Here is a 12661-nt window from a genome sequence, read left to right on the forward strand (position 1 = left end):
CATACCCAACGGAATTAAACTCACTGGTAACATGTTCCCATGCAGATTTTTTTTCTTTTGTTAATCATTCCTCCCGCACTAAGTGAACCAAACAGGATGTGTTATCAGGATTTAACCTCATCCACCAGTAACTCAATTTCTGTGTCTTTAAAATTCCCCTTTTACGCTCTCTTTGCCATTATTGCGATAAGGGAAAACCCACAACCAGGTCACTTATAACGGGAGGTGTTGTCACCGTATATTTAATGGTTTATTGAAGGCGTTTCGGAATGCAAATGACCATGAATGTGCACAAGCATGGTGCTGAAGAACAAATGGGATTTATCATCAAGGATTACTTACTAATGTGCATACGAACCACGTGCACACTTTTGATAAATCCCGATTTTAATGTACTTATGCACATACTACATTTCATTCGTAGGTAAAAATATAGAACATTTTCTATGCAATGTTGATAAATGAGGCCCCTGGGGTCTGTCTCAAGGCCCGAGGTTAGGTGTGGTATGTCGCCACAGGGTACATAGGGTCAAAATCTACATGGAGCAGACGTTCTGTTAACACATGCACTGAGTTCTGGGGAATGGAAACTCCACCCAGACGCGGTGAAGCAAATCTGGTGTAGGTTTGGTCAAGCAAAAGGTGGCGACTACATTTACATTACTTTTACATTTAGTCATTTAGCAGATGCTTTTGTCCAAAGCGACTTACAAATGAGGTAACAATACAAGCAATTAGAGCAACACAAGAACAGCAATACATAAGTGCACTAGAACTAATCTCATCTAGTCTAACACAGTATACATAGCCAAGGGTAAGTATTTTTTGACAAAGAATGTAAAGATAAGGTTAGAAGGTTAGCAAGTGAGGTGTTGGTGGAAGTGATGGGCTTTTAGTCGATTCTTAAAGACTGCTACAGAGTCAGCAGATCTTGTTGCAACCGGTAGTTCATTCCATGAACAGAACCAGAGAAGATACGTGATAGTGATTTTTTCCCTTTTTTGGGACGGCACCACTAGCGTTGCTCTGTGGCAGAGGGCAGGGATCTATAAAGTAAACAAGTCTGTATAAGTAATAGAAGGTAAGGGGGTGCTGACCCAGTGGTGGTTTTGAAGGCCAGAAGCAGAGCTTTGAATTTGATGCAAGCTGCTATAGTAAGCCAGTGTAAACTGACAAAGAGAGAAGTGATGTTTATCCTCTTTAGCTCATTGAAGACCACTCTTGCCACAACATTTTGGATCATCTGTAGGGGTTTGGTTGTGCGCTGGGAGTCCAGCCAAGAGCCTGGATTGGACGTGTAGCATTGTCAGATAGGAAAGGTCTAATTTTCCTAATTTTGTAAAGGGATGAATCTACAAGAGCAGGTGGTGCTGGCAACATGCTCTGTGAAACTCAATTACCACTCCCAGGTTTCTGACTGTTCTGAGAGGCTTAATGGTCAAAGAACGTGACCAGTGGGGGATCCTGTGCAGTGACTGGGGGGATAAGTCAAGATCAAGAGTGAGGAGGAAGTAAGTAGAGGTGTGTAGTAGGGTGACCCGGGCGTGTTGAGTGGAACAGCAGCGTGTAGATAAGATCTTAAAGATTACCAGACCTGTGGGTTGGCAAAGTAGTGACTCGCTTGAGGTCTAGCGATGCAGTCAGGTTGTTAAAGTTGTTAAAGTTGACTGCCTATGATTTCTCAAGGTATATAGGTATATGTTGAAGTCACCAAGTACAACTAAAGGAGTACCATCCTCTGGGAAGGAAGACAGAAGTACATCATCCAAGATATTCAATTCAATTTTATTCATGGAAAACCCCTTGAGATGCAACATCTCGTTTTCAAGGGGGACCAGAAACATACAACAAAACAATACATTCAGTACAATACAAACAAAACATTACAGGACAATTCTGCTCACAAATCCCCATCCCCTCCCAGAGCCATTTCAAAGTCTGCATTAAGTATTTACGAAGACAGTTGTTTCAGGAACCATAGCAAATTACAAAAACTGACAATCAAGAACACGATATTTCAAGGAGCCATTACAATTAAAGGCATTTACAATCATTTCTCAAATAGACTAACCAAGATGTTCTAAAGGAGCCTTAAGTAGTATTAGATCTCACAGATGGAGGTAGATTATTCCGGTCTGAAGGAGCCTTAAAACAGAAGGACCTCCGACCAACTACTTTGCACATAACAGGGACAGTAAATATCAAACATTGAGCGTGTCGAAGAAAATAAGTTGGAGTATATTGTACAAAAACACTTCAAATATGGTGGTAAGTTCAAATAGATGCATTTAAAAATAAATTGAAACCAGTGATACTGTCGTCTTTTTATCAGGCAACAACCAGTTAAGCTAATTATATAATTGACTGATGAGTTCTATATGGGTACTTTAAAATGAACCTACACAGATTATTAAAAAGAACAACTAGTGGTTTAAGATATACATTCTACATGGTTTGATAAATTATATCAGCGTAATCAATGATTGGTAAGATTAATTGGGTAATTATCTTTTTTCGTACTTTAGATGTAAAACAATCTGATGACCTGTATAGAGGCATTAAACAAGAGTATGTTCGTTTTATTATGTAATCAATATGTTGTTTGAAATTTAATTCTGAATCAAAACAAATTCCCAGATATTTGACAGAGGTCTCTTTTTTCACTGGAGTACCATTATCAAAATACAGGTTAAGGTCAGCGGATTTAAGTGAATGATGAGTACCAAAGAGCAATAATGATTTTTTCATATTAAGTTTTAAAATTACTTTTAAGCCAATTTTGAACTGATTTAAGATCTGTCTGTAATTTGTTCTGAAGTAGAAATGACCAAGCTGACCTGGTGTGCAATAGATAACTAAAAAATGAATTTTAGTAGGGTGGATGATAGTCACACTATGCAACTTAAAATAACTTTTGTTGTCATTGTTCTGCTCTCTTGTCCTTGTTCTACTCTAGTTTTGAGGCAGGATCATGACAGGGCCATGTTTTGTGTGCTAGTACATGGCCTTTTTTTGGGCTGTGTGCTTGCGTGTCTAGTCTCCTGACCCCGCCCCCTCGTCTCTTCGTTAATCACCTTGTTATTGTTTGATTCATGTCACCTGTTCCCCTCTTGATTTTCTCCCCTGTTTAATGCCCTTGTGTTTGCTGTCCTGTGCTCAATCGTCTGGTTATCTGGAGTGTTTCTTTCCATGAGTCTTTGTATAAAGTCAAATCAAGTATACTTTAAGTTTATTCAAGTCTGTTTTGTCTAGTTTAGTGTTAGCCTGAAAGTCTGTCTGTTCATTGCCTTGTTTACTCCTCGTGGGTTTTGTTTTCCTTTTTTTGTTCAATAAATATGTTAAGTGTTCACCTGAGTCTGCAATTGGGTTCTGTCTTCCCACAATCCTGACAGAACGATCGATCCGACAAAGAATCCAGCAGGCCAGCATGAACACATCCCTGTCCGCCCGACAGGCCCACCAGACCCATGTGTTATTCGGTCTCCGCCAGAGGGAGGCCGATGTCAAAGACTTTGCCTTCAATTTTTTGAAGGCAAAGCCCCTCAAGCCCAGTGAACAAAGGATGCTGAGACCCCTCCTTTGAGACATGATTAACTACCTGATGAATCATGAGCCCAGGGGTCCAACTAGTACTGTCCGGTCTCTCCCGCATACCACTATCCCGGAGGATTGCGTTATGGTGGTTGCATCGCTGGAGGATCCTGCTCCGTCCATCTCAACTCCCGAGAACCCTGCACCACCAGTATGCCTTACCTGGAAGAGTCCCCTGCCACTGTCTCTATGTCCTCCCTGAACTCTCTTCCCTACCCAGTCAACTCTGGACTTCCCCTGCCTGCCCCATTTCCGACTCCTCCTCTGCCCTGGAACCCTGCCTTGTTCCCTTCCGTTCTCCCCATCCTTTCTGGTCCTACCCTACCACAGCCTGCCTCTCCTAAACCCCACAAGCATGCCCGGACTCCTCGCCCCAAGCCCTCAACTTCACCTCCTGGACCTAAGACCCCTTCCTCGCCCAGTTCCACCCTGCCTGGACCACCCCCTATGAACTCTGCCCCCCCCTTCCTTGGTTGTTGTTTTTATTATGTCACCCCAACCTTGTCGTTGTTTATTCCTGTTTACCCTTGTTATTATTTGTCATGTTCTGTTTGTTTGTGTCTTTGTTTCAGTCTGTCATGTCCCGTGTTTAGAGTTCCCCTGAGGTATGTCTGGAAGCCGCTCCTTAAGGGGGGTTCTGTCTTCCTACAATCCTGACATGATGTCACATGAGGGTGTGAGCTTTTGGAAATTCCAGCCATTTGAAATTAGTACACCGGTCCCTCCACCCCTTTCTGTTGTGTGAGGACTGTGGGAGAAGGTGTTATTGTTAGAGTCCTCTGGTTTGATTCAGGTCTCAGTAAGTGCTAGAAAAGAAAGATCAGAATGTAAAGCAATAGCTGTAATGAAATCAGCTTTGTTTACAGCAAATTGTCAGTTCCATAAGCCAATGGGAAAAGTCAGTGAGGCGGTGGTGGATTGTGAGAGAATGTGGAGAATATTAGCATTGCGTCTGCGGCAATGTGATCCAACTGAATTACTAGTTGTAGTGACAGTAGAGATTTGAAAACACAAAGTAAAATAGAAGAATAGGAAATGTACAAGAAAGGGAAAAGATAAATATAAATATAGAACAAAAAAGTTAATGCCAAATGTGCAATACTGAAGTGCTCTGTTGGTGTCCACAAATGTGAATTCGGCATGTGAGACAAAGTAAACAATACAGCATTTCTCAGCAATGAGACCACACTAAATCTTAAAACAAGACTATAAGCAAATCCACTTAGACATTTCTGTAGACTCCTTTTGATAACTGCTTCACCTAAGGAGACTAAGGAGGACTCACATGTCCTCTTTGGTTTTCTCTCACTCACCTGCTCTGGCTGGATGTCATGGTGCAGGAATGGCCTGAGGGCCTCCTGTCACCCCCCCCCCCCCCCGTCGCTCTATTCCCAGGAGTTCTGGAGAGGCTCCGTCAGCAAAAGGTACAGAGTATGGTTTTTGAACTTGGTTTGCCTTTTGAGGTGCTGATCAGGAGGGATTTGTGGTCTCAGGGAAGGAGCAGTGTCTTTCACCCCTGCCTAGACTGAATGAGTTTGTAAGTCTGGGGTCTGAGGGGTATAAACTCACAGAAATTGGTCTCTCAACCAAGGTTGTGTAGCTTATTTTACATTCCAAAGCTCCCTCCACCAGGAAATGATATGCATTTAAATGGAAGCCAGTAGGTTCAGTTCTGGAGTTTTACAGGAAAGGTTCTCTTTTGGCCAATTAGGTTCATGTGGCAGCTATATCGGATTTCCACACCTTAGTGGTTCGTCCCTCATTAGGTAGAGACCAACCAGTTATGTGTTTCCTGTGTGGCATTCGGTGGCATGGGATCTGTCTATGGTGCTAGAGGGCTTATCGGGGGCACCATCTGAGCCATTGGATACAGTGTCTGAGAAGTTTCTCACACTAAAAACTATATTTCTCCTAGGATGAGATTTAAAGACTCTCTTAGTTTCACCAACCTGTCTCGAGTCCACTCTGGGCATTGTTAAAGCCTTTTTAAACCCTAGGCCATATTTAAGGATATGAGCCAAAGGAAGGAAGTGAACACTGGACATAGCAGTTATTTTCATGCTTTGGTTTCAGCCAGTAAAGGTTTCTCAGCCATCAAGCAGACTTTGCTTAAATGGGGTGTTGAGACTATCGCACTTGTTTATGAAGCATTTGGACGACCTTCTCCTTTAATCATCAGAGTGCATTGAACTAGAAATATGGCAGGATCTTAATCCCTTGGGGCAGGTGCCCTGATTCAGGATGTCTGGTGATGCGGCAGGTTGGTCCTCACAACTTACTTTTGTACAGTTTTATGAGTTGGATGTCATTTCTACTAGAGGATCTTGGGTGCTTAGGTCTTAGTTGTGCTTTTCCCACACAGACAGGCACTCGTTGTCTGGCATATTGGGTATAGCGTTCCCATAGCATCACTATGGCGACACAGCGCAAGTTCCCTCGAAAAGGAACGTCTCAGGTTACGTATGTAACCCATGTTTCCTGAGAAGAGAACTAGATGCTGCGTCTCCCTTGCCGTACTTCCTGCTACACCTTTGTAGGGTGGTGCCTAATCCTGACAAAAGGTAGCTGCATACAGCCTCCAATGACTGAATCCAGAAGTCCTGTTGAATTAACTAGGACCTCCAGGACCGAAGTTGCCCTTCCCTGTTCTACATGCACAAAGAGTCTGAAACTGGTCTTGTTTGATATCATTGGAAATGTCTCAGTGCAAGTGGTACAATGGGCTCATTCATATAACAACAGAACTCAATGTTAATATGTAACAATACCTTGAGCAAACTTCACTCAATATTGATAGACACCTTCCATCTTAGACAAACAATCTCCCACTGTATGTAAATGAAGGACAGCCATGAGTTTACAACAACCAATCAGTACCAAATTCCTATATGCTTTGTTCTCTCTGGATATTTAAGGAAAGTTTGTAAATGGTTCAGGTGGGATTTTCTATATTGGGAAATATACCCCATGGTGTTGTGTCTTTGACACAGCATCATGTATTTTTTTTTAACTTTGAGCAATCTGTAGCCAGATCTTGATTGTTTACCAGGCATGCAATGTTTTTCATTTTATTACAACCTTTTATTAATTCATGTTTCGTATTTGAATTGGATTGTAAATTGGCTTCTGAATTATGATTTTCATACCTGGTTAATAAATTGTTATGTTTAATTTATTCTGTGTTGCTCGGTAAATGTTGACACTGCAAGAAATAACTATGTATCCGTAGCTACCGTAAGGGCTGAAATCAGGCTAGGATCGGCCTAAATCTCAGTTAGATAGCACATAATGCATCAGCTGAGGATTTGAGAGATACGACTAGCACTTGGGTGTTAGCTTAAGTGTACTTAGAAGTGTGGAGGCTAACAATATGTATTACCGTTTAAATTAACATGTAAATGTTATCTGACCACTCTAAATAGGGTCAGCCTCAACCTCTGACTATTTCAATATTATTCTATCTAAGTGTACATAGGAAACTATGACATGATTATACAAAGCTATTGTCAGACAACAGTCAGTTTATTCTTTTAACGGTGTTCATGACCTTTGGTTAGAAATCATTATTGTAATAGGTGTGACCTCTAAGGGGACTAAAGAAAGTACGCTTAAAATTGAGCAAGCATAGAGCTGCCGTTTAAGGGTACAGTCCAACCTCTGGCAGTGGCCAATACTGATTTGCTTACGATCATTGATCAGTATATTAATTATTAAGTCCTATATCGCACTCTAAGTCTTGCACTCTCTTCAAGACCTTCTCTACTCTTCTTTGTCCGTTGCCCCCCACCTTCATCTGGCTTAACGGCTGATTTCTTTGTGAAGAAACAAATACTCAGTAGTCAGTTATCTGAGCCACCGCTTCTTGCGCATGTTCAAACCTCTGAGGCATGATCGCTTCCCTCCTTCTTTCTTCTGTCTGAAGCGGATGTTTCCAAGGTCTTTGCTTATAACCATCCGACTACCTGCCCGCTAGATCCAATACCCACTCATCTCCTTCAACTTCAATCCATATCTTCGTCGGTTATCCCTGCTCTCACCCACATTATCAATTCATCTCTTTCCACTGGTCCCTTCCCTGTAGCATTTAAAGAGGCTCAGATAACCCAGCTGCTGAAGAAACCCACACTGTCCCGCTATGCTAGAGACCTACAGACCCATTTCTCTTCTTCCCTTCATTGCCAAGACTCTTGTATGCGTAGTGTTCAACCAGCTCTCCTCTTTCTTTACCCAGAATAACCTCTTGGATAGCAAGCAGTCTTGTTTCAAAAGCGGTCACTCCACTGAGACTGTGCTGCTCAGTCATTGAAGCCCTAACGCAGGCAAGGGCAGCCTCCAAATCATCTGTGCTGATCTTACTGGATCTATCTGCGCTTTTGACACAGTCAATCATCGCATCCTCCTGTCGACCCTCATGGCTCTGGGTGTCTCTGACACAGTGCTTCTATGGTTCAAGTCGTACCTCTCAGGCAGGTCATTCAGGGCATCCTGGAGAGGTGACGTCTCCGAACCTCAACGTCTCAATACCGGGGTGCCTCAAAGGCTCTGTGCTTGGACCACTGTTCTTTTGATATACATGAAATCCCTGGGTTCTGTCATTCAAAAACATGGCTTTTCCTACCACTGCTATGCGGATGACACTCAACTCCACTTGTCGTTCCACCCTGATGACCCCACGGTTTCTGCCCGCATCTCAGCATGCCTGAGGGACATCTCACTCTGGATGAAGGATCACCACCTCCAGCTTAACCTTGTGAAGACAGAACTGCTTGTCATATCATCTGAACTAAAGATTCATCACAACCTTTCCATTTAGCTAGCTAAATTACATACCCTCTCGAAATCTGCGCCCTGTCTCCGAGCGATGGCTTGTGGTGCAATCTCAGAAAGGGAAAAAACATTACCGCGTACCTTCTCTGGAGCTGTTCCACAACTAAGAAATGATCTGCTGGTCGTGTCTTTAAGAATCAGCTAAAAACTCACTGTTCTTTTGATATACATGACATCGCTGGGTTCTGTCATTAAAAAACCACCATTACCTCACTTATATATAGTATACTGTGTTAGACTTGATGAGACTATTTTCCAGTGAACTTATGTATTGCTGTTCTTGTGTTGCTATAATTTTCTATTGTTTACCTCATTTGTAAGTCGCTTTGGACAAAAGCGTCTGCGAAATCACTTAATGTAATGTAAATATAATACAACGCAGTGTCTGATTCCTTTCTCAGGGAACAAGGGTTATATATGTAACCCGAGACGTTTGTAAGCAGAATCTGCATTTTTATTTCTACGCACCTTTTAAGAATGAAATCTATGGGATGTTTTAAACATGAGGTCCCTGATGTCTGAAAGGCATCAAGGCGCCAAAAGGGGTGTGAGTGACTTCAAGCATCAAAGTACTACGACAGCAGTTTGAAAGCAGAGGGAGCTGTTTTCCCTCATTATACTTGATGTCATTGAAAAAAGTTGACCAAGCACTGCGAGACAGACCATGTGTGTGCATTAATGTGGCAGCTACCATAGCATCTCTTTGCACTGCGAAAGTGAGGTTGGTTGCAATTTGCAATCTCACCACTAGATGCCACTGAAAGACCCACATTACACCTTTAAAGCCCGGATTACACTGCAGAATTTTTGCCCTCCTATAAGACACTCCTTATCACACTGTGTGACATGGATCGTTTAAACTCGGGTACGAACAAGCATGTAAACTGTACGATGATGACAGGACAGCTTCGGCGGCTGCGTCACACGTTAGCGCAAGTCACCAGCATGTACTTGTTGTAAACAAATATCAGTACGCAGGTCATAGCAGCAAACACACTGTGCAATGATTATGCTGAATTTCTGACACTGTCAGAAAACTATTGTAGGCTATCTTTGGATGTAAGACCGGGAAAACGGCCATCTTTGAACCTCTCTCACTGTACGACATAGGACCACCGATAAAGAGCCACAATCACAGAAATCACGACGATTGTTTCACGATGGCAGTCTTTCGACTGGGGCTTTACATGTGTTAATAATTGCACAATAGCACAAGGATCAGTATGTTCAGGTTTTCTCTCAGACACACTTAATCTCTTTTTTATGCACTTCATCTCTCTCGAAATAAATAAATATTTTCTTTGCTTTCTAAGCATCCTTTTCAAAAAATCAAGGTTCATTCATTCACTGCCAGAATTTATTTTTTCATAATTTTCATTTATGCTTTACATGTTTATGTGTGCCATTCTGGCGCAAACCTCTTGTGTGGGCGGGACTTAATTTAGCATCTGCTTCATTTTAGCTTGGCCTTAATCCTCTTTCTTATAGGTGTAGTTGTGTTATTTGCGTTAATCTGTTTTCCGGCATTAAGGATTTTAAATTTGCATGCATTAACACATTGGCAGTTCAAATAAATAAATATGTATTGCTTGAAGTAACATTTACAAATGTGGAGACTCATCACAAAACTAGCTACGTTAAGAAGTTATTTGCTTCATTTCCAAGTGGCAGAGAGAGGGATGTGTGTTTTTGCAAGATGTTACAGTAGATTTACTCATTTTGTCCTTGCATCACCTGTTTACGTGGATCTTTGTTCTCAACCGTATGGAACTGAATTGATTGGTTTTGACCAAAATGTCCCGCCTCTGTCTCCCATGAGAAAAGCTTTTTCTTAGAGAGCGAGAGATGGGTGACGGTCAGACACTGGTAGGAACCAACATCCATTCGTTCTCCAAACCTCCTCGTCTTCTGCAGGGTTGTGGCAGAGACCGACAGTCGCACAAATTTATAGCACAAGACCCCCTTGCTGACTAAGATCACAGATAGTTGGTAAGTTGTCTATGATATATTTTCTAGTTTGTAATGATATGACAATCTTTAAACTTTGTATTCATTCTTTTTGAAATCATTGTTTTTTTTGATTATCATTTGATTTTGTCACTGTATTTACTGAACTTGTGTTGATTTTGAGTTCATACTCGTCATACAGTCTCTATTGTCCCGGATCATTAGAAGTGACATTGTGGTTTTCTCCACAGAACTTTGATCATGGATAACGTCTCTGCTTTGAATCTGAACACAAGCATTTCTGGGTGGCATCCTCCGCTGTGGTACAAGTTTGACGAGTGTGTTGTAGCTCCTTATGGGTTTATCTTCTACTTCTCTGTCAAAGTAATTAACTTCATTGTTGGATTCCCGAGCAACGTCCTTGTGATGTGGCAGATTTTGACAAAGAAAAGTGAAGGCTCAACGTCCGACATCTTCTTTTTTAACTTGTCCATTATAGATGCATATTTCTGCCTCATGACGCCTCTAGACATGATTAACTATCTTTACCTGGATGATCAAATCATCTGGTACTTTCAACGATTTGCTTACGGCCTGAAAGACATGGCTCCCTTATTCCTCACCTGTATTTGCCTTGACAGGTACATCGCCGTGGTCCATCCCATCGTATTCACAGGGATTCGAGACAATCGTATCCGGATGGGCGTGTCTCTGGTGGTGTGGGGACTCATCCTACCGTACACGTTGATAAAGTGCATCCTGAATGTTCTGAGTGTGTACGAAGTGTTCAGTGGAGTCATCCTCTTTGCATTCTTCCTCATGGTCTTCTGTAACTTGTCCATCATCTGGGTTCTCAGGAAGAGTGTAGCCGGGAAAGAAGTCATGAATCCGGTCAAAAAGAAGGCCTTCAAAACGGTTATTACAGTTCTCGCCATCATCGTGGTGAGCTATCTTCCTCCAGTGGCTCTAATGCCATTTGCCTCAACCTACTCGTTTGTGGATTTTCGCTGTAAGATCACCGTCGCAGTGTTCGGCATCATGGACCTGAGCTGTACAGTTGAGCCTCTCCTCTATGTCTCTAAGATGAAGCAATCTATGCTGTGTTGCTGCCTAGAGAGTCGTTCGAAGAAACCCGTCAACGTTAGCGTCTGAAACCCAGCAAAAAAAAGCCTGAAACTTTTCAACTGTCTGCGCATCTTCTCATACGGTGTGTCCCCACTCAATTATATTCTACATTTTTTTGTTTGTCACTTGGTAGAGGCCAAAAATCATGCATTAGTTATTTTGCAAACTGCTAAAGATTTAGTTAATGTCTTGTGTACAGTCTGTTTAGTGATGCAAACCAGCTGATAATAGCTGATGTTATTTACTGCTTTTGTTAACAAGCTTTTGAACTGTGTTTTCTGAGTGTTGTGTTTCTGTAGACATCACCTGTTCACTTGATGTTTAATTGTCTGATTGATAAATAGACTCTGAGAATATAAAGAAACTGAAACGTGCAATGATACTAAAGAGTTTATTTTTTGCTGTCAGATAATCTTGTTCGTTTACTTCTCACAGATTAGATCACAGGTGCATAATTAAGAACATTACCAGTCACTAATGAAGATGTTAATTGAAATGCCTGGGGAAATAATAAATAATGAGCCAAAGTGACACAGATGGCACAAGCTTGTAATTGTTTAACTAGATGATTCATTATCATGAAAAACATTTACAGTAGGTGATCACATGACCTTCTGTTGCCACAGATTGCTGGGTACAAGAATCATTTTTAAAACCAGAACAAAAAGAAAACCAAAGCACATCAACCTTATATGACCAAAAATTACATCAGAAAAGCCAATTAACGTGGGCACAGCAAAGCAAATGTATTTATTTTATTAAGTAAATGTTTTAAATTTTGGAACTTTGTGCTGACTTTACTAAACCAGAACAAAACAAACAAGAAAAACAAAACAAATCGTTACATCATACACACTTTTCCTTTAAAAATTTTTGTTTTGTTTGTTTTTAAATCAGTTTGAAAAGATAAAAATTACACATTTATTTAAAGGAAAAAACACCACCATTTTTTAATATTGTACTATATTGTAGCATCTGGCTGGATTGCCAGAACCGGATCATATCTGATACCTGGATTGCAGAATAGCTGAGTAAATATGATAATGTGTGTTATGCCCCCCTGCCGGACTAGTTTCTGGATTCCTACAACTCCAAAACAGAAATATTTGGGACACTGTAGTAATTGTGAGTAAAAAAGTAATGGAATCATTTACAAATCTCATAAACTTAT

At 41.3% G+C, this 12661-nt stretch overlaps 1 protein-coding gene across 1 annotated transcript; it reads left to right on the forward strand.

Annotated features, from left to right (window-relative positions):
- The first annotated feature begins 9757 nt into the window (after positions 1-9757).
- Positions 9758-11670, forward strand: LOC129450676 (P2Y purinoceptor 1-like). The gene is made up of 2 exons (XM_055213623.2): positions 9758-10407; positions 10617-11670. Exon 2 carries the CDS (start codon positions 10627-10629, stop codon positions 11515-11517), a length of 891 nt encoding a protein of 296 aa, XP_055069598.1. The 5' UTR covers positions 9758-10407; positions 10617-10626; the 3' UTR covers positions 11518-11670.
- Positions 11671-12661: the final 991 nt, after the last annotated feature.

Source organism: Misgurnus anguillicaudatus, chromosome 8 (genome assembly GCF_027580225.2).
Source record: "Misgurnus anguillicaudatus chromosome 8, ASM2758022v2, whole genome shotgun sequence".
Classification (NCBI taxonomy): domain Eukaryota; kingdom Metazoa; phylum Chordata; class Actinopteri; order Cypriniformes; family Cobitidae; genus Misgurnus; species Misgurnus anguillicaudatus.